This window comes from Sturnus vulgaris, chromosome 1 (genome assembly GCF_052056855.1).
Source record: "Sturnus vulgaris isolate bStuVul1 chromosome 1, bStuVul1.hap1, whole genome shotgun sequence".
NCBI lineage: Eukaryota > Metazoa > Chordata > Aves > Passeriformes > Sturnidae > Sturnus > Sturnus vulgaris.
Genome location: NC_142243.1, coordinates 47157253 through 47183499, shown reverse-complemented (window position 1 = coordinate 47183499; position 26247 = coordinate 47157253). Strand labels below are relative to the sequence as shown.

Below are 26247 nucleotides of genomic sequence, written 5' to 3'. Positions count from 1 at the left end.
ATGCAACCACAGAAGTCAGATCTGGTGATTGCACTAGAGTACACACACCAAAAACATGCCACAACTTCCATGGTGAACTTACCCTATCAGAGCCTGGCACATATTTTTGTTACCTGTGTCACCTGCCACCATGGACCAGGAACCATTCACACATAGATTTCCATTCATCCAGAGCAAGAACCCACCTAGGACATTCTCCTCACTTTAGTCCTCATATCTTCATTAGATATTTTCTTTCAAATACTTGTCCATCTCTTTTCTAAAAACCACAATAGTTGCTTCTCTATTACCTACTCTCTGGAAGCTCTACAATATTAATAACCATATGTAAACTGTTATTAATACTATAGAGCTTCTAGAGAGAAGGCAACAGAGTGCAATTCCTCCTCAATTTCTTTCATACATGGCATTTCAAGTCTTGTCTACATCTCATTGTTTTCTGCCCCAGACTACAGTTCAAAAGGTCTTTAAAGACCCACTGTTTCAATTCCCTTTAAATTTACACACTTTTTAAGTGGAATCCTTCTTAATTCAGAAGATCATAAATCAGAAAATCCCCTTCTTTCCTGAAGAACTCAGATCTAGTTCTTTGGCATAACTGAAATGCCCACATTACTGCATTATCCTAGCTGTCCTTTGCTCTGCTGTAACTTTTCTCTTTCAGTGTTTTTCCCTCTTTTAAAATAAAATGCATTCTTTACACAGATCTAAAATTATTTCCTGCAGCTATTCCAGAAATTTTAAACAGTTATTTTTGCAGTTTAGTATAAACAGTATTTATACAATGCCTTCTATCCAAAAAGCTTGAAGAACTTAACACTTTTTACTAAGTTTTACCATATATCGGTGAACTGCCTCTTTATTTACAACTCTCTTCCTTCTGGGCAAGTAAGACTATATCCACATTACAGAACCAGAATCTAATGCAGCAGGGACCAGAAAAGACTATGGGCTGACTTTACCCTTGACTGAAGCTCTTCTAAGTACGGGCTGCAGCCCAGAATGAAGGTCCACCTTCCTCCTCCTCCCTCCTCTCGAGTCCCTGCAAACAGGGCTCACACAGCCAAATCAAGCAACAGATGAAACTGCTGAAAAGAGATCTTTTCTTTTTTCAGGTTGTTAATTGTCTCAGCTCAGCTGACCATCCCACCATGCACAGGTGGTGTCACCACAAGGCAGGGAAAACACATGGCTGAGAGGCAAGCATAACTCCTGCCCCTTTCAGTAGGAGCTTGAACTGAAATGATTCAGATGCCTGTAGCATCAGTCTGCAGCCACAGTGTAGAGACAGGCAGATGGCTGCTCTAAGGAGTCATTAATACAAAATGGAGGGCTTACCTCCTCTCTCTTACTCCAGCTCCTTCTTTCCATTTCTTCCTTGTGCTGGTGCTAAGACCCACCAGCCCTCACAACTGAATGATCACATAATAGCAAGGAAAGTTAAAATGATACAAATAACACAAACATTTCTTTTCCGATGGTTTAGTGAACAAAGTGCTAGCACATGGGCAAGGCAGGAGCAGGAGAAAGAAAGGATAACAATCTCCTCTTTCCAGCGAGGGGTGATCCTAGACCAGCTTAGTCATCTCATGTAGCTCCACACTACAGGAAAGGGCCACAAGCTAGAGTGTTGAGAGAATTAACCAGAAATATGTACTACCTGTTTAGTGCTGTACTTGCAAACACTTCAGGCTTTTATCTCAAATAGCCTTAAAGACCTTTTGTCCACTCATTGTTGGCCAGTATTTGTTGACTTCCTACTTTCTTTCTTATTCTCTTAGCTTTTCATTTCTTACAACTCACCAGTTAAGCTCTGCTGAGTATTTGCTGACTCTTACATTCCTTAGTTATCCAAAATCTGAATCACCCTATTCTCTACATATAACTCCCCTTCATCTTCCTTTACTGTTTAATCTTTCACTCAATTCCTTTAAAATACTTCTCATAGTAAAAAAAATGTTGTCCTCCTTTTAACTTCTTCACTAGAAGTGGAATTTACCCAGTTTTACTTCCTATTAAAATCATTTCTTTCCTTAACACATCTATGAATTTCCAGCCTTCCCCTTCAGCTAGGTCTCAGAAGACTCAATTTGTTCTCTCTGCTAGTGAAAGGCCACCTTTTTCCCAACCCAAAAACGGGCAGCAGTTGTGTTGTACACACCACAACAGAATCTCATCCCAAGAATAACACACACACACAAGTCAAAAGAGATCATACAGCAACCAGATGATGTATTTATTGTAACAAGAGGCTGTCAGTCTGTAACGATTACCTCCATTAAAAATGTGTGACAAGCATCACACTGTAAGTCCTAAATTGAACTTCACCTTCTATCTATTGGATCTCCACCTTACATTTAAATCTAATTAGACTGTGGTAATAGACAGTGCTGAATGAAAAACCATATAAAAAGAGACAGAATAAGAGCTGAGCAATATCCTCAGTAGAAGGGTTTGATCTCATGAGGTTCTGAATGCCCAGAAGTCCAATGCATTTAATGTGAGGGTACCAACTGAGCAGAAAATAAACGTATTGCCTCAACAATATGCCACCACTGATCTGAACAAAGTTTATATGTCAGGCTATATAGTTCTGTACCCCTGAATCTCTACAGACACGATTTACAGGAATGCTTTTCCAGAAAACAGTAGATAATCTCTTGCCTACATAACACAATCACTCAGACAAAAGTAGTTGTGAAGACCTCTTAGCATTGCTCCAGCTATGAGAACCTGTGTTCACCCTTAACTGTAAACTCTTGACCAGCCCTAAAGCATTAAGGAGAATGACACAATTGTGTAAAGATAGACACACAGGCTATTGCAGACCTCTTCAGAAATAGGATTCACTTTTCTTTAAAGCATGATAAGAAAGCCTTTTTTATTTTTAATGCAAGGATGTAATGCATTTTATCATTTTAGTTTTAATTTAAGGGGTGTTTGGGTTACTGTGCTTTCTTACACAACTATCATGCAAAGAACAAAACTCCAATTTACCATCAGCTTAAGAAGCCCCCCCAAAATCAATTTTAATACATTACTACTAAGAGGACAAATTGGCCATTCTGTCAACAGAGAACACCAAGAAGTCGACTAGTCTCCTTGTAAGATGGGAAAAGATGAAATGTGATGAATATGCAGCTGATGAAGGAAATGCATAGTGAAAACCCTTCAGGTTGGTACTGAGTCTACTAGAAGAGGGCTCTGCCTTGCCAGCTGCCAGAGCTCAAACAAAGCCTTTTATGAAATCACAACTACCCTTGTCTCAGTTTCACAAAAAAAAAAAAAAAAAAAAGAGGCTGGGGACAGTTTAATTATCACAGAACCATTACCATCAGCGGCAGTTTCATAATCTTGAAATGCTGCCATTCTCAAAAGCCATTTGCTTGAAAAAAATCCTTAAAACACAAGAGGCTGTCATACTGTCCAAACAATAGAGCACTTATTATACAATCAGACGCCACAACTAATTATTCAAAACAAAAACACCCCCCTATTTTTAAACAAGGGAACAAAGGATGTAAATTTTATCCAGAAATATTAGATTTTAAAAGGAGTAAAAATATCCAAAAATCAAAACAGATGAACACTGTAGGCTTGCCTTTTTTCATGCTTGTACGTGACCAAAACTGATTCTGTGTTAAAGGAATGAGTACATACACTGTTCATGTTCCTAACAAATGCAATAAAAAATAATAAGTAATAAAAGCAAACTGTAGGAGCTGTTTTGGTCACTTTCACTTACATTTCAAAGGAACTGCCTGCTTAATTCACACTCTATCTTATTTAAGTTAATCAAACGGTATTTTATTTTTTCTTTGACACCTATAAAGATTGCTCCTATAAAGTACCTAATAAGAAAGGTCAATGTTCTTTTTTCTTACCATTAGTCACAATTTCCTAATGCTGATACTTTGCCAGGAAGACAGAGGAAGCAGTTACAAATGCAAGTGATTAGTGTATGTGTGAGTGCCTTGACACACAGTTTTGGTCACTTACTAATACAAATACTGAGTTGGCCAAAGGGCATCTTTGTGTCATTCTCCATTAATAGAAAAATATGAACCCTTTTGTCTTGGTTTGAAAGACAGGTATCTGCTAAGGAAAGGCAAGAGCCCCTTTCCTGAGATGCGGAATGCAACCCCCTCCCTGTCAATTATTTTAGGTCCAAATCAGAAGCCTTCAGGCAGGAGGTTTGGGGATAAGGGTAACAGTTCTTTACTGATATCCAACAAGGCAGAAAAAAACAACAACAGGTATAAAAATTGGCAACAGAACAGTCTAGCTCCGCTCCAGTCCCTTTTGGCCGCAGGCTGTCTCCCTGCACTCAGTTACTGGTGCTGGGAGCAGGGCAGGTCCCGCGCAGCTGAAGAGAGCTGGAGTGATGGCGGCCGCGGCCCAGGGGTGAGAGGGGATGGGGAAAGTGACTCCCCCTCACGGTGTCGGTCGTGGTGCTCAGCAGGGTGTCTGGAGATAGTAGGGTGAGGTGGGAGAGCAGCAGAGCGATGTCCAACGGCAGGGAGCGTGGATCTCAGTGCTGGGATGGCAGGGGGAGATGCCAGACCGGAGCCCGGGCTGTCTTCCCACTCCACGAGCCAAGCGAGAGAGAGTCCCCCGCTCCAGACCCCCAGTCCACCTTTCCTTTTCCGGTTCCCCCCCCTCCCCCTCCAGCCACCCCCCTACGAGAGAACATTATCTGTAGTTTTAAGGTGTAGCCACAATTACTTAGCATAACAATGGGAGAAAATTCCACAGAAAGAAAAGGGAACAATTCAACCTCCAACACCTTTGTAGCAAGTTGCAACTAAGCATTATGTCCTTGACTTCTACTGAGTTAACTTTCCAAACATCTGATGTTTGTTATTCATTTCATTTGGACGTTCTAAAAACCTCAGTAATCAAAGCAATATGCACATTGGAGAACGTTCTTTTTGTTAGTCTATACTGGTCATATATCAATCATCTGACTATACAGAGACCAGAGGAAGTTAAGCTTTTTTTTTTTTTTTATTGAGGCAGATCCATATGTAGCAATTATGTATGCAAATAGTGCCTGAACACATGGGAAAAAACCAATACAGACAGATGGCAAAATCCTCAGCCAGTTGAATTGAGTAGGGCCAGAATTACATTCCTAAAATTTTGGCTTAAGAAATCCTGTTTGAGAAGGTAAAAGGAGTCCAAAATGCTGGAGTTTATGAAGAGAAGACTCAGAGACTGGAATATAACCACACTGCCAAGATCAGAAGACAAGTTAGAAGCAGCTAGAGAGGAACTGCTGTAGGAAAAGCAGAAGTACAGATGAAAGTCTGAAAGAGCACTTTGAAAGCAATTAAATGAGTGGATGAAAAAGGGTGATTCAAGCAGGAGACTAATTATTGGAAGCAAATAAAACCAATGGCTGTGAATAGAGGAAACAAGAGAAGAGATGTATTTACTTTGCAGCCCAGTTCATTTGACATAAATGAGTGGAAGGAATATGATTATTGGTTGTCAGAAGTGGTCCCAGACTAGCAGGGGGTTTTTAGAAGTGCTGTAAGTAGCTCAGTGGTAGGTTTGATCCAAGTCTGAAGCAGTCATAAAGGCCAGACTTCTCACTTCTGACAGCCCTATACTCGAAGGCGAGGCTCCATTGCCTGCGGATTTCAGAGGTCTGCATGGTGCATGTCGAGAATGGATGCAACAAAGGGAAGCAGAACCAGTCCAAGACTTGAAAACAATGAAGTGAATCAAGTGACAGATGCAGACTACTGAAGAAAGAAGGTTTGCATCTGGAGGCTGCAAACACCTTAAGTAGCAGCTCCTGTTTCTAAGGTGGCTGACCTGCATTAAGACTCAAAGAAATGCTTTGGAAGAAATCCAAAAGGATTTCTGCTGCTACAGGAGGGTCCTGGCATCTACAGTCCACAAGAATATTTTTCTGGCTGACCTGAAATGAGAACAAGGCAGGAAAATTTTCTTCATTCTTCTGACCTGGCTGTTTTTCCCGGAGTCTCTTAAACCAGTAGCAAAGATGTGTAAGGCAGCTTCTACAAAAATACATCAGTGGGGATCCATGGAAATCAGGTATTATAACCAAGACATGCCTTCCTTGATTTTAGCTAGATGTTGTCTAGCTTCATCAGAAGAGGAAAACGGCTTCTTCCTCCTTCTTCAGTGCCTGCCTTTTCTTTTTTTGCCTAACAAGCAGAAAATGAATATATAAAGTAATTTGGGAAAGGCGTGCTGCACTACGTACATTATCTTTATATATATATATATATAATATATAATATCTTTATGTTATTACACATAACAGCCCATGAGAAACAACTCTGAAGATGGCTTTAGCTCACATTCAAGTAAGTTCTGCACAGCTTGCAATATGGGGAAATCAAAGGTCACTTCAGTGGTGTCTCCTTCCACTGCCAGAGCAACTTTCAGCTCTGCTCCTAGCAAAACAACCACGTCTGGAGCAAAATGTTTTAAACTCTGTATAGATGTAAAGGCAGAGAGAAATATAATCCCTTCACCTCCATGGAATCAGTTAAGGAAGGGATATATTACAAAACAAATTTTAGATGTAACTAGAGTTGAAGTGAGGTGAACTAGTAAACCAGCAAGGTACCACTGGCATCCTGTGAGACATTACCATGAAGTCTAACTTCTTTTTTTCCTCCTTAGGAGACACACAAAAAGGCTGTTTAAGCAGCATGCAGAGCTGTAACTAACCATGTTCTGAACACAGACAAACACTTGGAAATCTCACTGGCTGCCACTACACAAACAGGGAAAGCAGACTGCTGTGGCAAGAGACTGCTTATACGTGTAGCAAAGTACTTGGATCTAGCAGCCATAGCATCAATGTCACCTGCAAGAAGGTTTTTGGGATACTCTGCTTGGCAGCTTTGATTGGCCCTACACTGAAGGAGAAAACAACAATGTCTGCATGCCTGGGTGTGTAACTTCCAAGAGGAGGTAAAATACAGTGCAGAGAATATCTCAAAAATCCTGATAACTGTGAATTTATTGAATGTAAAATAATACACCATAATATAGGTGAAATGTAATGTAGACCATCAGTCTTCTACAGAATTCATATATGTGTTAGTTGAACTTATAGACAGCAGGAAGAAAGATTATTTGGAAAGATACCACATTAAACAACAGAACAAATGCATTTAAAAATGCATCCTTTATTTGGGACTTGGCATAAAGTTGAACAAAGAAATACCACCATACGTTGTTGACAGAACAGAAATGTTTTTAACACTTCTTCGATCTTATATAAATAGTAAGCTTATTCTATGAAGATTTATGACACTAATTCCACTAGATTATTTATTTTAAATGAGGTATTTAAATCAATTCACAAATGGATTGTTCCATGCCAACTTGGATAGCTCACAGGCACTGTACAAGGATTTTAACACAGTAGCCCTTTTGGCTGGGGAGGGGAAATAGCCGTGTTTTTCCTTCCCCACCAAAAAAAGGCTTTTCTATTAGAAATATAAACTCAAATCCAGGGTGACAGCTCATCTCTCTCTAACCCTAGGCATGTTTTTTTTAAAAGCCTATGAAATTATAAAGAGTTAGGAATTATATACAAAATAAAAATATTACAGAAAGGGAAGCTTTCATCTCTCATGGAAGCAAAGACTGTTTTTGTTGATACATATGGAAAAAATTAGGCCCAATTATATGTTGTGCTTTGGCACTGTGGTTCCAACTTCACCACAGGCTTATTTTTTTCACAGATATACCATTACAGCCAATTCTACCCTTGAACATTTGAACTCAAACCTCGTAACACAGGCATTTTTGTTGCTAGATTACTTGTACCCTGGATGAAATGTTCTGTGTTACTGTTGTCCTATATTTTGAAGTTAAAAAGGGTTATCTGTATAGACTTCAGCAAACATATACTTATAAAAATATAATAAGATTAAAACATTTGTGAATAAAGCACTCTTTATTGCAGGATAATATCTTGGTTTATAATTTAGATTGTAGAGAGACTGAATGTGATGTGGTAAGAGACAGAATAATAGAGATCAAAGAGACAGAGTCAAAAATTATCTTTTAAAAGAAATCTGTATAATTTTTAACAGGACAGATGAGGGAGAGGAAGCCATAACAAAGACAAGATTGTAATAGTCAAGGTCATGACAGAAAGGACATAAAGGGTAAAACACAAAAATCTGAGGTTTATAGATGAAAATTTTTATGAGAATTGTATTAACCATCACTTAAGAATGACAATTACCGAAATTCTAAAATAGGCATCTTTAATTTATAATAAACAGTCAACTAAAGGCATTGAAAACACAAATTTTCATTACAGTTCTGCAGTTCCTTTAGAAACAGTGATGTAATTTACAAATCAAAAGAGTTTGAATAAGCACTAGTCCAGTTACTCCAGAAGTATCTCTGCTGCTAAGTCCTTCTATAAGTTTAATGATATTTTATTATTTGAACAGAGAACACAGACACAGCTATCTTAAAATTCTGCATTAAACGTCTCCCTGCAATATCTGTGAAGATCATTTGTCACAGCTGGGCTAAAGACACAAGCTTCCCAAAGATCACAGACATATGGAAATATGGGCTGGCTGTCTATAATCTGAAAGAATAAAATGTCAGAGCATGCAAACCATCAGCCATCTACCTGCAGTATTTCCTAAATGCCTACTATACCTCAATATACAATGTCACCTAACTGAAATACTATAATAATAATTGGTTCTTCCTGTACTTAGACAGGAATGAGCATTATGCACAGAAAATTGAGAGGGACATAAAGAACAAGGGAGAAATATTAAATGGAAACAAAACGCATATAGCAAATACTAATAAATTGAGCTATTGCGGCTTGCTGAAAACTGAAGTTTTCCCCCTATGAAGCAAAGGCTGCTGCAGAACTAGGAAGAATTATTTTCAAATTGATGTATTTTTATAACAACAACATGAATACAACAGGAAAAATTCCTGCAGATTCAGATGTTTCAATTAAAACTTAAAATTACCAAAACCTCTTCAAGATTCAGCTAATTATATATCCCAAATAAAGTTTACAACCATTTCCTCATGAATTTCCTCATTTTAGAAACAGCAAGAGGAAAACGGAAAGCAACTAAATGTATCCAACATTTATCCAGTATTTGGATAGACAGGGATTTTTTAACATGTATCTCTGATGCTTGTTTAGGACACGTAAATTATTTTCTTAAAAATTAATACTGTCCACAAACATCAACAAAAGAAAACATTAATATTATTAAATAGAATATGAACTTAATTGGTTTTTTGAAATTAACTCCAGCCATTTTGAAAACACCAAGGATGCTTTTGTGAATACAGTGCCCCTTCCAGTCTTTCACAGGAAAATACATCTCCTGTTGATATCTGTACCCTTGACAGTATGGATAATCACATTCTGATAAGATCATGTTGTCTGGGCACTGCAAAATTACATAGTTCTGTAGTCTGCTACAGGTTTTCCATTATATGCACAAAGACAAGAGTAAGCAGCAAATTCTGAAGCAAGTCACCTATCAGGCTGATGTCACTTTTCCTCCGTATTTTTCAAGTAAAATTTGTAACTAAAACCCAGAGTTTGATAAATAGACTTGAACAAAAACTTTGGAAGATTTTAGAACCACTGTTTAAAAACCAGCAGAATGACATTAACCCAAAAAGCCCAAAAAAACCCCCCCAAAACCCCACAAATTTATGGTTTCTTAATATAGCTATTGTTTATTTCCTGATTTCCTATATTCCAATATTTCCATCTCCCAAAAACTCTATTAAGGAGTTTATACTTTCATAGAATTTTGACTATCCTAAATTAGGAATTAAAAATTATAATAAAGAAACAACTCTATTAAGATAAAATCATTTAAGCAAATTGTTATTATATATTTGACCTGGCACACCAAATTTAAAAAACACTATCATTTTTATCTTTTATCTCCAACCTTATTGGTTCTTCTTCAAAACATACAGCAGTAAATCATAAATATTTTTGTAGAACTATTTTTTCACTAACCAAAAATGGTATAGCACAGTAAAAAGTTATTAAATTAAGTCAGTAATCCAACCTTTAAAGGTGCACACTCACATTAGAGCAGCCTCATTCTCTTACAGCACTGATTATTGATTCAGTGATATTTGAAAAAAATGATACCAATTTACATTTTATGCTTCCTGGAAAGTTTCCTAGGATGGCTTCTCATAAATGGCACTTCATTTAGTAAGAGACCAAACTTTATCACAGTAGTCTCACAATGCACAGTGAGAATGATGCTGAGAGTAGAGAAGCCTAAGGCAGTCAATCTGCACAGTGCTATGGAATACCAGGTATTTTTAAGAGTGTAACACAATGGCTGTGGGAGTAGTGTAACTCCCTCCACATGCCACTTTCACTTTTGGAGAAAAATGTTGTGGGTTTTTTTCAACAAAATCTTCCTATTCTGTTCACATTATGAAGTTAAGCCCCAAAGAAACCTCACTTTACTACCACAGAAGTGAGGCAGTGGTCCACTGGCTGGAATAGCCTCATGCATTTGGGTTCATTCAGGGAAGTTAAAGTGATTAAGCGAAAAAGTTTGAAGACAAATGCATTAAATAACATTTGTTACAGCTTGTATATTTTTAGCACCCTGGTGGCACACTCTACCATCATCTCAATTCCAAAAAGAGACCCTTCACAAGGCCATCCATCCAGTTTTGGTTTACATGCTTTATTTCTCAATCTTAAATAAATTCACTCTCACTTTCTTAATCATCCCTCTATACACAAGCGCTCTGGAAACAATCCACTGCAGTCTTTTTCCCTTCCTCTGTCTCCACAGAGAATTATACAGGCTACAGTTTTAAAGAAAACACAGTTTATGAGTCAAAAAGACTGTTTAGGGAAATACAAAGTAGATGACAGATGTGTAATACAATATGGAACTTGCATATGTGTATGTAGAGGCATACAGGTTAAATTACTGCCTGATGGATTTCCCATGGCAGTTAAATAGAGGCAGTCATTCTGACCTTTTAAAAGTTTTTCATTGGTGCTCTGGTGCTGAAAAACAATCATTAAAAATTATTTTCTGTAGTAAACAGATGGCTCACTTTGCAAAGGAGCTCACAGATATTCTGTATAATGACTCCTATATTTCCTTATATCCCACCTGCTGGTCAAAAGGCAAGGAAAAAAGAGAAATAGCTGTAGTAGCCCTGAGTAGACTCTTGCTGTCAGCCTTTTGTGTTTAGAACAGGTACATGCAACTTATGACAGATATTAGAAGAATGATTTTGAACACTACAGAGAAGCAAAGAGATCTATACTGTTCATGTACATTAGGTCACCTAAATCTCTGTTTTGTCAGTGAAATGCAATCGAAGAAAGTTATACATTTTTATTGGATATGTCTTTTGGGAGCTTTGTCTGAATAACAGACCTTCTTTTTGGCCTGAGCAGGAAGCCAAAACACAACATCCTTACGGTATTTCTGCTACAAAGAGAAAATGTGTTTCTTTGAAGCGAATTCTCACTAATGATATTATTTGCTTTTCAACCCAGATTTGGCCTCACCTTAGCTCAGTCTTAGCTTTTTCTGAAGCTCAGTTTTCACAACTGTATGTCTCACAATTCTCCACAGATTTAGTTTGTCTTCCATACATTTCTACAGATAGAGGGAAGTTTTACTGGGAATTTGAATGGGCACCACTGTGAAGATGTGGCCCCAAAGACAAGCTATAAGCCTGCTACTGGTTCTCAGTACTCTTTGAGACTTCTGGCTTGTGCCACCACATTGCCACTGCTGGTGCCAGCAATGCTGGAGTAAACCTTCCTGTGCTGAAGGCACATTCATTCACTTGCTTAGACATGTAAGCAGGGAGACAAAAGTAAGACTCCTGAGGCCACACGTTTTGCTAAGAGTTAACATTAAGCGGCAAAATATCTCTGGATCTTGGCAGGAAGTAACTTTCACCCCTCACCTCCCAGCTGACTCCACAGAAGTTTTACTTTGTATGCTGAATTAAGTCTTCAATTGCAATATAATAGCAGTACCACCAAAAAAACCCCAAAAAACAAAAACAAAAACCCAACCAACCAACCAACCAACCAAACAAAAAAAACACAACAATAAAGTTAAGAAGTAGAATTTAAGTTTTTTATTGGGTTCAGAAAAACATTGTTGAAGTGCTCTAAGATGCAAGATTTTGGGGGAAACCAAGAGATATATAAATAGCTTAAATTTATAAAAAAGTAAAATTGGATGCTCGCCATTCACATTGCATCACACAACTACAAAATACAGCATTTGATGTCAACCAAATGATGTCCACAGTTCAGACTGAAATTAACCACAGACAGCTTCACAGCCCAACTCTGGAAGACGCTTTCTATCTTCAAGATGCTCACTGAAGCTCAGACACTCTCATAATAAACATTTGTAAATACTGCAGCAGTTTTTAGTGACTACCCAAATACTCTAATTTCACTGAAATTTACTGAAATCTGGACCTATCAAGGAGGATGTTTTCAGAATTTACAAGGGGTGTGTGTTACAGACTGCATGCACCTTATTATGAAATTAATGTTAGTTTACCTTTGATGTCTAGTATCAGTAATTGATTTTCCAGATTCTCTGTAATTCATGTATTTGCATCTATACACACACATGATTTTGATCATGGATTTACTAAATCTTTGAAGTAGAAAAACTCCCTCTTTTAAGCTAACACTACCCCTTTGATAGTGTTATACCAGCCCTTTGGCATGGCGCTGGTATAAGAATATTTAACCTATCATTTAATTTTAATGATGTAATAAAGATACCATAAGGCTGTCCTTACAATCCTAATTACTACTAATTATCTAAGAGGATACTTTAGAATATATTCATCCTGTACTCCATATACCATAAATCTAATTAGCAAGCTATATGTTAACACTTAGATTAATATACTCCAGAGAAATTAAATCTTCATTAGTGACAGGTACATTAAATAATTCATTCATGTTTGTACCACTTGCCTCCCTAATTATGATTTATTCCAGGGATTAATTTCAAGACTTCAAAGTAACACAAGATTACTGTTGAGTAGCAAATAGACACAAGATTTAACAGTACATATATTTATCATTCTCAAGATGTTAATATGAACAAGTCTATCTAAAATAAAAATATAGTTTGCTTTTCCAGACAATAATCATCCAAGCTAGAGGCAACAGCAGAATTTTAACCTTGAAATGTTTTTGATTTCTTGCTTTATTGTCCCAGCTTATGTATTTTCTTATTTAATAAATCCAAAAAGCTACAGAGACATCAGGTATGTAAGTTGCATTTAATTTTAAAAGGCTCCACACAAAAAAACAAGTTTAAACACTCTAAATCGTGAAATTTAATATATAGGAATTTCTGAAGCAATTTTTAAAAACCATGCCCCATGGGATTTTATAGACTTAGCCTAAGTTCTTCTCTGAAGAATTGTAAAAGTAATTGTCTTCCTCCTAAATTTCCTCTGTCCAGGAGGAGTCTGAATATGCTGTTAAAAATGAGCAGGCTGATTATTAACTATAATATTAAAGATCAACATTGACAACTACATAATTCGAGATGGACATTCTTAAAGTAGATTTCCCTTTTCTGAGTCTTTTTCCAACCTGTCAAGAAAAGAAACCATTTCACTGCTAGTGTATAAGCCACATTATTTCACTGTCCACCAGCACAGACTTCCTTTTTTCTTACATCCTATTTATAAATGAAAACAGATGAACTCAATAAAACATAGGTCCACAGAAACATGGTTTCCTTTATTCTAGTGGTAAAGAAGTTATACATAATTGGCACATAATTTTATCCAGTGGTTGAAACTTTTTCTTGAAACCAAACAAGGAACCACTCTGTTTAAAAACCTGATGGTTTCATTTCAGTGCAATCCATCATATTTTCTGATGCTAGTAAATGTGGGTTGACTAAACAGCAACTACCTACTATACTATTTGATAATCAGGAAAGTTTCTCTATTTCAGTCTCAAACCCAAACACCATCACAGGGGACCAAGGCAACCATTAGCTTATCAATAACAAGGACAGGATGGCTTAAGAAGATGGAGGCCAAATTCCCCTTTCACATTAATGTTATCAGGAAATTTAATTCCATTCAACAGAAAGAAGAACTTTGCCCTCTGTTATGCCAATACAGTACGAACGAAACAAGCCTCTCTATAAATTTCATTGTTTTATGTCAAGTTTTATTTCAAGTATATACTAGAGCTTAGCATTTTGGTTTCCTGCCAACACTCAGATAGCAAAAACTGCTTTGTATTTTCATTTGGTTATTTCTTGGTAAAACAATCAATTACCAAATCTTTACATGCTTCATGAGTAGGCAATAAATGCCAATTCTAAAAAGTGACTGACACTAATATATGGCAGTGCACTGTGTTTTGGAGACCCTAACAAAGTAAAAGTAAACATAAAAGGTCCACCACACTAGCTCCAGAAGACAGGCCAGATCTTCAGCTCACATAAAATCAGCAAAAGTCCATTGACTTCAGTAGAACAGCACTGATTTTTACATGGAATGAGTTTCTGGGGTTTTAGTAAAGGCACTATTTCTTTCAAAGCATGAGAACACTATCATACGAACACTAATAATGCTAATGTTTCATTCATTAACAGCTTTAGTTTTACCTAGCAATTGACTTAATTATATAGGGGAATGGGGAGGGGTGGGGGGGAAGGAGGGAGAGTAGAATTCAGCTCTCTTAATGGTAATCATGCAAAAATTAGGCATCTACTCCAATAGTACAAAAGTGTTTCCTTTGACAGATAACTGAGAAAGGAATTTACAACCACAAAGTAATCCATTTCCTTATGTAAGACATCCCTCTTAGAGCAGGATGATATTTCACCCTATCCTGCTTTCCTGCACACTCTACAGGCCAAGTACACTCTCAGGCCACTGATCACATATCTGACTTTGACACTAATTGTGAAAAGTTGCTGATTTGGCTATTTCTTTTTTTTTTCTTAGCATACCTTCTGCTGAAAGATAAAATCTTGCATAAAATATTGCAGAACCTATGTATTAGCTACTACATTATGAAATAACAATTATCAGAAATTCACTTTTTTTTAAACTATGTGGAACTGTATGAGTTGCAAATAGACAGGATGTGTAGCACTGATATTTTTCAAGAGAAGGTCCTTTAAAGTCACAAAGCAGTATTGTTTCCATCTTAAACTACAATATACTTACAACATATAGCTACCTGGGAAGAGGTTATAAATTAAAATCCAGTCATTAGCTCAAAGTTTTTTCCATCACGAGATCATGCAGTATCATTTTTCCCTTTTTAATCTCTCCCACCATTCAAAAGAAATTAGTTTTGGAAAATTTTAATGCTATGAATACATTTGTGTAGATATATAGAGAAATTCTACTTTTCAAGTCACTTAGGTCACCCACCCAAGACACACTGCTTTATAATGCACACCTTATTGTGTGCTGTAACTAGCACAAAAATATTATTCATACAAAGTTTGTAATAACATACTTCTAGCATTATGATAATAAACATTGTTTAAAAATGTTCTATAGTTGGCAAGAACAGTACTCCACCTTACGCTAGCTACTAGTCTTGCAGAATAAAGTTCCACTTTTAATAATTCTAAATCCAGAAAATTTTACACATGTTTTCCTGAAATTACTTGAAAATAAAAATTACCAGAGACGCAGAAAAGATAAGCACAAAATGAAGAAAAATACTATTAAAAATCTGAAATACTATGTTACAAATCAAATTAAGATTACAACTCCTCAAGAAGTTTTTAATAAACTTTTTAAATTTGAAAATGTAAATTTTCCCGATTCAAAAACCAAGGATTACAAAAATGCCTCCAGGTAGAAGATACACTTCAAATAAGAGAGTCTTCAGGTCAAGAGCTGAATTCTACTATTTCCCCAGCTACCTGGGCATTCCCTGCCTATCAATATGTTGGCTCCCTGGAGGTGGTTGACTCATTCTATGAAACATTTTTGATAATTAAAATTCACTGAAGCAAAGACACAAAGTCAAAAATCTCTATTACCTAAGAGAACTCAAAGGCATAGCCCTTCATTGCAGTCTTTCCCTCTCATTGATACTTTATTTAAAATGAAATCGTTTCAACAGAAGAGACTGAAAAAAATCAATTCAAAATTATCGGCATAGCTAATGGTACAAACGCATTCATCTGTATCTTAAGAGAGCCATGGTCATGCTCTGCTTAGGTCAGTGAATAAATATCAATTATCAAAATACACCCACAGGCACAATTCAAATTGTTACTTTGAAATTAAAGCCATCTAAAAGTAAACTGAAAAGAATAACTAGCACTATAGACTCTATTTAAGGCATTTAATTAAGCAGGCATACCTGGATTTTGAATGGGTGAGTCAGTCTTGTTTCCCAGCTTCTCCCCTTGGTGGAGAAGCTCCAGCCACGGTCAGGTTCATTAGTGTCTTTCCCTTCCCAGAGGTCCCAGGCTGGATGCAGTACCTACATGTGGCCAAGTGTATCCAACAAGTGCCAATTGGAGGGGGAAAAAAATATGTTCTCTCGACCTATGGGCTGTGTTCCTGCTCATCAGGGCTCAGTGCTGTTCTCCATCTCTGTCAGGACATGCTGGGCACTCATGCTCAGCAACCTGTCCAGCCTCTGCAGGCCCTCCTCACCCACTGCTCCCAGCCAGCCCCTCCTGAGTATCACTGTGAGGGGTTAATTCTTCCAGCAGCAGCACTTCACAGTGTCCTTGCTCAATTTACTAAAGTTCCCATGGGCCCTTTCCTGCAGCCTGCCATGGCCACCCTGAATGGCAGCCCTGACCCTTAGGGTCTCCACTGCTCACCCCAATTTCATGTAGAGCACACACGATGAAAGCACATTCTTATCCTCCTCCTGATGGATGATGGAGATGTTCTATAGCATTTAGTCACAGACAAATCTCATTTGTAACACGCCTCCAGGCTGACTCACTACTATTCTTTAAGAAGATTTTTGCTCACCTACTTGTCCCCCCATTCAAGGCCCCAAGGCCCCAACTTGGATACTCCTTCCTTTTAGGTGGTTATAGTGCAGAGCTATGTTCTCATGTCATATCTTCTGTTTTATTCTTCAAAACTCCTCAATTACAAATAGTAAAAAAGGAGACCTAAGACATGAAAGCCAAAGCTTCTTTGAGGACTTTATCTTGCTACTGAGCTATACATCATAATTTATATTCCAAAATATGATCTATCATTTTGACAATTAATGATTTTAGACTATGCCTTCAATTTTGCTAAATACTGCCTTAGGAATTAAGAAAATCATTGCCATAGGAATTAAAGTAAACACAGTTCCTAGTTTCTTCCCAGCCCAGCTTGGTTACTGAGACTGCCACACTAGCAGCAGCACGACTTGGTTCAGCAGATTTAGGCTTTATGCCTCTTATACTTGACAAGGGTAAGACATGGGTGGATATGCAGGTTGCATTATAACAAGTTGTGTATCTGTTTTGTCAGAGATTTTGTTCAAAAAATGTTTAATATTTAGATCATTATTTCTTTTCAGTTTGAATGAATTGAAAATCTTCTTTCTCAGCAATACTATGGTATCAGCATGATGCAAAAAAGCAGTTAGATAGAATTGAAGTAAATGTCCCATCTTTCAGTTTGCTAAGATCTCCAAAGTGTAACATAACATACAGTACGTAGTTTTCAACAGGAGCCTTCTATTCCCACCCCCCCATTCTTTGGGCTTTTGGAAGGCTATCCAATTTACTTGTTACTTCAGGAATCTTAATCCCTCCTGACTTTGTTTTAAGCATTCTTCTGATTAGACAATCTAGACTGCATGAAGTTCCATTTGTTTTATTTGTTTACAAGAAATATCTTCACAGCAATAAAAAGTATGTTCTTATTAACCAAAGAAAAATGGACTCCATGAAATAAACTAGGAGATTCACTGAAAGAACAACTTTTGGTTTTGATTATATACAACCAAAGACTTAAATTGGGATTTATGAGGCATCTTGGAAAAGTTAATGTTATGAAAGAACTGACATTTTGTTCCTGTGGCAAACTTGGGCAGACATAGCCTAGGACTACAACTGCTAGCTGATCTACATTTTGTTGGGAGTGTAGCTTCAACCTTTTTGGTCAGCTATATTAAAATTTTGGCACAAAAAAAATATGACCTTCTTTTTTGTACTTGAGTCAGTCACGATTCACTTAAGAATGGTGTAAGCCTCCAAATAAAAAAAACCCCAAACTGATTTCTTGGCCAGTTTGAAACATTAGACTGCCCTCCTGATTTCTAAGAGTCACTTTCTCCTTTGTAGCATAACCTGTTGTAAGGCCAAACAACAAAATAGACCTCTGATCTCCTTATTCCATTGAAAATAATTGCTTTTTCTTTTTTTATACAAGTATTTGGGTGGTTCTCTTGATCAGATATAACCAACAGGGCTAAAAAAAAGAATGATGCTGAGAGAGCCTTTGATTCCATCAGTGACTCAAAGCAAGGTCAGAAGCATGATCCATAAAGTCTTTGAGCTTCTGGTCATTTTTGCTAAAAGAGCATCTTCAAAGCAGGAGGGAGGAGAAGAGTCAGCCAGAAATCTACAGAAGTCATTCTCAGATGAGTGAGCACTGGCTGAAACTAGAAATAGCAGGAGGGAATAAATTCCTAGTGACAGCAAAATCATCCCTGTGTACTCCTTTAGGAAAGAGAAGAATCACCTTTGCAAGACAATTAGTTCAGCTACAAAACGTCTGAAAAAATGGATAAGACTCAGTGGTTTTTGCAGACACAAGGAATTCCTCTTCAGAAGAGAAAGCCTCAGTTCTATTTTTTTTTCAGTATAGAAAGAAACTACAGATCCTTAAAGAATAGACATTCAATCCAGCTTTGGCCGTTGAATCAAGCAACCAGCTGAAATCCCAGAAAAAATCAAGTACCACTAAAAACCTCTCAAAAACATCATCTAAGATGGAAACAAGATTCAATTGCTACTTCTCCTCTTTGTATTCTAGCCACATCCTTAATAAAAATCTGCCTAAGCCCCTGCAGCACTTGGACAACAAGTAAAAATTCATTACTATGAACACTGATGATCGCTTCCTATTATTATATATAGTCATTACTATTACTGCCTATGGAATTCATTGGCACAGACGAAGAATTTAACAGAATTTCCAGATACATTGTGCTGCCTATAATTTCAATACTGAAAACCATGCAAAGATCAAGATTAATCAATGGGATTACTCTTCTCTGAAAAGCTACTGAAAAGATAAATGGTCTTTTAATCAACTGCAGGTCAGGTTCTTCATACTCACTGCTAGCACAAATCCTCCCTGACTACCTCAGTCTTCCCTTCTATCATACAATCTCTACTCATTTGCAGAATTAATGTATTATTTGGCTGCCCTTTACAGTAGGTGATGAATTATATCTGCTTCTCTCTTGCCACAATATATTCAAGTTTTTAGGAAAAAAAAGATGAGTCGGGAGTGCAGATCACAGCATTAAAAGAATAAATGTCTTGGATTTTTTCTTTGTCAGAAACATTTACAGGGAAGCCAGGGGTGGGCAGGTCACATTAGGAAAGTTCATTAAATAAAAATATTAACAGCAGTTCTAACTCAGAGGGGTTTGAATGCTGCATAAAAATCATTGCAAGCCTCAGATGGCACCCCACATGCAAGTGATTCTGAGAGGCATCATCTTACTTATTCAAATTGAAATATGTGCAAATCTTGCATAAACACACTCACATAGACTAACGTCACAAAAGCATAAAACCAGCAATATGATCAGTAAAACAAGATGGGAGCCTCTAGACTTGTGCGCACATGGCCAAATTGAAAATAATGGAGTTACAATTTGAACTCTGCAACAGAAATAAGTAAGTTATTTTCTCCTGCCTGTGCTTTCATAAAGAGGTGATAATTCTCAGCACTCAACAATGCTCCACAAAGGAAGTTCCAAAAATACCACCATGGACTCACATATCACTGCCCAACACAGAATGTACTTAGTGCTCATCAGTAAATCTACCTTTCATCAACACCCTCCTTTAGTTACTCAATTTACTAACGCAGGATTCATTATTGTCATAAAAATATCTTGAAACATTCTATGATCCAAGATATTATTGTAATTGGCATCAGCCTAAGATTTAGAAGTCCTATCTTTCTGAATAGAGGTATGAAAAATCTAACACTTTTCTGTGACTTTAGTTGACTTTCTGGTTTGGTTCCAGAAATAGTTTCAGATCCTTTCTTATATTAAGATCCTATGACACATTCAGCACCTTCAATTCCTATCAAGTTGACAGTAATGACTTTGATCTTCAACTTTATTTCACCCCTTGTGCTGGTTACGCCTGGGGGAGGGCAGAGTCAGAGAGGTTTTTCTCTATGAGAACTTCTTCTGTGACTTGATGGGACCAATTGGAGGCTGGTTGAGTTACTGACAGCCCAAGAAACCAATTAGAGAAGTTAGTTCGCACCGTGAACACACAATTTGAAGGAGGTAACCCAGAAAAAAAGCTCTCATTTATTTCCGGTGTCTGAGCAGGTACTACCGGCCCGGGCTCCCTCCCATGGGGGGCTCGGGAGGCCGCTGGGCCCCGTTTGCAAACCAGGGGACCCGATGGCTGGGGGGAGGAAAGGCTCGTTGGTAAGATCTTGCCCTGCTTCCTCCCCATGGGCCCATGGCTCTGGGGGGGCCCGGCTCCTGCTGCTGGCTTGGAGCAGCTTTGGAAGGGCTGGGCCCACCCAGCTGCCCGCGTGGCCTGGGGAGGAGGCAGCTGGGCCTGTCTGGGAAGCAGCCGGGCCCTGTCTGGGGAGCAGGGGTGGCCATGGGCAGTGTGTGCTGCAGCTGAGCCCCAGAAAGGTTGACTGAGATCTCAGCTGCTCCTCAACCAGCAGGCCCGGGCCTGGCCCAGCCTCTGCAACTTCTCTGTGAAACTTTAACTCTTTTAGTGCTCGGATAAGACTTGCAGACCTCCAATCTTCCTTTGAATGAAAGGGAAAAACAGAAGAGATAGAAAGTCAGTGAAACAAGAGCTAAGTTTCTTTAGAGGAAAGGAGAATGAGGAGATGTTGTGAAGATGGCTGAAAATCCTTTTGTGAGCTGAAGGGTAGACTGTACTGCACTGAAAATTCCTATTAACCATGGAGAAAGACATGGGGGGTTGGAGTGTTCCATTTGATAGATCATTTGACCAAAAGCACCTGTGTTGAGAATCTTTTGCCCCGAGGAAAGAAGGGGGATCTCAGTTTTCTGAGAACGAAGCATGAACAGAGAGAAAGAGAGATGAAGAGAACTTTTGCTTTAGAACAGTTCATTCTTAAAAGTAATACCCCATGAGTTTAACATGGCCCACAAGTACAGCTCTGGGAAGGCTGTGAAGTTAAGAAGACAGTCAAGGTTGCAGATTCCCAGGCGGCTGCTACTCACAAAAGTGAAGTCAAAAGAAAACTCTTTCTTTCCCCCCTTGGGAAGGAAATCCCTATAGCCAAAAAGAGAAAGCTTGTCTCCGTGAAGTGAACTGAATAAGATTATTAAAGTGAGAAACTGACTGAAGTGTCTTTGTATGTTATTGTTAAGCAGGAATGGGAGGAGGGAGTGGTCTGAGGATCTTATTCTGAATTTACTATTTTCTTTGTGTAATTAATAAAGTTTTTAGGCCTGCCTTGTTTTTGCTCCTGGTTCTGTCTCACAACAAAAAAAAAAGAGTATATTTAAATTGGCAAATCAAAACTATAACATTATTGGTGCATTGGCTGGAAAATTCAAATTAAACCAACATGCCCCCCGCAAAACATTTGGCAGGTTTGTGAGTTATCACTGTTTATTTCCACCTTTATCATGAAAATGATAATGCAAAGTCATCATGTCTGGTTTGTAACCTTGGATGCAATCAAGAACTTCCTGAAATTTTTCCATCATGTTGTTTTGCCTTATTTGAAGAATATAAACAGAAATTCAGTCATAAAGGTGAACAGTTCTGCTGTGAAATTTCTAATCCCTTCCAGCAATTTCTGTAAAAACTTACACATTCACATTTGCTTTTCTAAATCACTCATTAGCCTTTCCATAAGGAAAAATAAATCATCTTCACTAATGGCCACTAATCATCATATTGGGTAAAAAAAATTCTCAAGTCCTTTTTCCCTTTGATTTCTGTCTTTGGGGAATTGGTTCCAGCTAATACACAGCACACTCCTCGGCTGACTAACCAGCATTGGCTGGAAGTGATTTATCTGACTGCCATTACCTAGGTAATTTGCCATGTATCATTACACTGTTGACCAGTGATTTGGGAGTCCCAGCAGTATCCCTGGGATGAAAAACTAGTGAGAACCTACTATATGAAAGCTGGAGTTATTATACTGCTCCTCTCTGAGCTATTTAAGCTACTTTTAGGAGACCCTGGAGCTTGCTCCTTCAAGTGCAATATTTATTTTCCACGACAGTTTCAGACTTAAAAGCTCAGGGCCCAATCCAAAGGCTCTTGTAGTCAATGGTGAACTTTCTTTGCTTCACCATCAAGGCTTCGCACACCATTCGCAGAAGGTACAGCCACAATAGGAGCCTGTTTTGAAGACAGAAATGATGGTTCAGAAGGGGTGAGCCTTTACACTTCCCCCTACTGTTGCTAACAGCTGGGGAGAGCAGAAGTATGCTGCAGAGCCATTCTAGTGCCAACTCATAAACAAGTATGGAGGGAGCAAAGAAGACCCTTGACTTCAAATCCCAAATTTTACAGTTTGAAAACAGTTCACTCTCTTGCTCTCTCCCACTATCACATGGAAGATTCAGTTGGGGGGGGGGTGCCTTTTTTTTTTTTAATTTTATTATATAAACTTTCCCTCTGAATGAGAAATATTTGAGTTTCAACGACAAATTAAAATGTTCCTTTCCTTCTCGCTCTTTAGGATTTTGTGGAGGAGTAATTTCTACACAGTTTGAAAATATCAGCTGTGACTTCACACTTATAAAAACTCTTGCTAAGTTCAAAAACCAGACCATTCAGGAAAACAGTGGGTAGCTTCTGCAAGTTATCCTAATCCACAAATTAAGGATTTAAAAACAGATACAACCTACATATCTGATACAGGAAAATTTAAAGCAACTTTAGATATATTTTATACCACAATGATTGTGAATATTACTTTTCTGCAGTACAGAGACAGTTTTATAGAGCCCTGAATCTGTGATTTATCCATTGGATTTGCTCTGTACTTAAAAATCTCTTTTTGTACATTTAAAACATCTGTTGTTCTGAAAGTTCCTAGCAACAAGGAGGGAACTAAATCCAAAATCAAGATCACTATATGGCTAAATCACTCCTCAGTTTTACTTCTGTATTAAAGTTGCTTTGGGGTTTATGAGCCAGAGAAACTTTGTCTCATTACAAAAAGGAAAAGAACATACACTTTGAAATTACTCTTTAGAGCACAGACTGTCATCAGACTAAGAGCTGGTGCTTTCAATAGTTAGAACAGACTAATGACATAATATTGAACGCTATCAAAGTAATATGATCTAAAAAAAAAAAATAAAAATTAAAATAACAACTATTTTCAAATAATTCTGTCCATTCAATATAATAAAGATTAATCTGGTTTTACAATATTAAATATGAATTCTCTGTCTCAAAAATTGTAAAAAGACAACTCCTTAAGACCAAGCATGCAAAGTTCTCTGTTTTCAGTACAGAGGTATTGAAAAACTGAAAGTACTTTTATAGTTAAAGAAAAACAAGAAGAAAAATAAAATAAAATCATTAAAAGGTACGTTGGTTTTTTTTCCCCCCAAAGATCAGAAGGGAGGGGAAGAAAAAAAAAGAAAAATTAACTGATAGTATTAGATTAAGTATGACTTTTATGTATGAAGATGCATATTTTTCATGTAACAGAATGAAAGCAACTTCCTAAAGCATTTATATTTTCAGTTTCCAGACTAGTCATCCTCCTGGCCTTTCTCTTGATTCTAAAGCTGGCTGTAGGATCTTTTGGCTTGAATATCCTTGTTTCACACCTGCCTTACAACATATGTTTAAGCTATTACATTATGCACATGTTCATATGACATGCCAGGAGCTAATGTTTCTGATCTGTAAAGAAAACAATGCCTTCCTATTACCAGTTAACCAATATATTGTGCATGTGAGTGCACTGCAGCACAACTGCTGTGGAATTTTATGTACCACATACACTTCTTCAACCAGTCCCAATATTTCCCCGTGTGTGGCTTTTACACTCCACTTGCACAAACTCTTCCAAGGATTGCTCTACCTTATTAATTGCACAACCTAGATATAAGCACACCATGGTCACAGCAGTTGCAGACAATCCTTTTTCTAAGAATTACACCAAAGGGTCATCTATACTTGTTAAGATATTTAAGGTGTCTTTTCTGTTTAAACCAAGTCTAAAATATATATATTTTTAATGGACTATAGTAAGAGAACAATTCCACATAAATGAAAAACATATGGAATTGTTCAAAAGGTCAACTATGTAAAAATGCGTTATATACTGTGTTTATAGGTGTTTTATTCACAGAAAAGGCTAGCATTGGGGTTTTATTGATATCCTAGTGAAAAGCATATTAATCAAAGGGTTGCAACGCCCTTTCCTCTGCATTTTAATGCAGACCACGAAATAGCACAGTAACATACAATTATTTTTGAAACATTAGCTTGTATTGAATCTATATTATGTCTTCACTTTGGCTTTGTATCCAGATCATTTACAGGTGACCTGTACACATATACCATTTCCATTCATATGCCATATGAATATTTCTGAACTTCACAGCTGAGATTACAGATCCAAAATCAGAATCCTATACTATACTGCGGGCTCATCTCCAGTCAAAAGTGCTGAATGTTTTACCACAACTAACTAGATAATCTAATCAGAATAGTAAATACAGTATCAGATTTTGCTGCATTCAAGAACATTCAAGATTTGGCCAGAAGCAACTAGGCTAAGCCTAAACATGAAAATACAAAGGAAAATAAAAGCAATTGCATAGCAAAGACCTCAAGGATACAAAAACATTTGCACACAGAAAGCAGCTTAAGAAAGGGGGAAGTTTGTGTCTGCACATGACCTTTGCTTTCAGTGAAACTAATAATATGATTGGGAATAAAATATGATGCAGATATGGTGTCTGTACATTGACTGTATCAATGCAGCTCATTCCATTTATGTTTGGCCCAAGAAATCATGCCAGTTCTGTACAGAGCATAGTAACCCATCAGAAACTGCCAGGTACCAGCTTGGTACTCCTGTGTAACAGTTAGGAACCTCAGTACACAGAATTCACTTTAAACTATCACCTTGATAACTGTCCTTGCCCAGCTGCACCTCTCCTTCATTTAAGGAACTAGGAGCCCTATAGGGAATGCATGAGCAACTACAACAGGAAGTTGTTAGCTGCTGGGCTCAGCAGTCAGAAATCTGCTTTCCATTTACACCTGCTCCAGCCAGAGTCTGTAGAACAGGAACAAACCCTTGATTGAGGTTCAGAGGTGTAATAGTACGTGTGATTGTAGAATACAGAAAACCATTTATAGGTTATGTTCTTTCTCAGACTCTATTCAAGAAGCAACCATGGATATTGAGTTTTTTAGTTTTAACTATTTTTTTAAAATCAATAGGCATACATGGTGCAAAGGGTCAAATTTGATGAGAGATACCTGAAGTAAAATTGATGTTATAGGTTGATATATTTGCTTTCTATACTTCTACCTGTAATAAACACATTCAATATGTAAAACTAGGCTATATACATACATGCAGTAAATGTTTATATTAGAGAAACAGTATTGTGCAATCTTATTTTCCATTTACTAATTTCAGACTTTGAACAAAATTTTATCCAAATTAAAAAAAAAAAATCCACTGAAAATAGAAGAATCTTTCATCATAGAAAGTATTGTCTCCGCAATTAAATATATTGCAATAGATACAATCAAGAAGAAAATCTGAATACTAAATATTTAATTTTCAAACTTGGAGGGAGAGAGGGATACAAAAAAAAAGAGGAAAACTGAATTTAAGATCATCTTCTGTCTATTAATTTCATTTGCAACATGCCCAAAGAAAAGTCTTTTTTTTCAGATGTATTATGAAAACAATATTGATCTATACAAGTTCTGAAAACAGCAGAAGCCTCAATAAAAATACATGGACTCTCAAATTAATTAAAAG

At 37.4% G+C, this 26247-nt stretch overlaps 1 protein-coding gene across 9 annotated transcripts in view; it reads right to left on the bottom strand.

The window, feature by feature from the left end:
* BBS9 (Bardet-Biedl syndrome 9) overlaps window positions 1-26247 on the bottom strand; it is a 312895-nt gene that overhangs the window by 39599 nt on the left and 247049 nt on the right. The window contains exon 23 of one of the 9 annotated variants that reach the window (XM_088165888.1): window positions 22362-22616. The exons of the other annotated variants lie outside the window; for them this stretch is intronic. Within the exon in view, the coding sequence (XP_088022014.1) occupies window positions 22570-22616 (47 nt within the window). The 3' untranslated portion in view covers window positions 22362-22569. Of the gene's footprint in view, window positions 1-22361; window positions 22617-26247 lie in introns of those variants that run through there. 9 annotated transcript variants of the gene reach the window in all.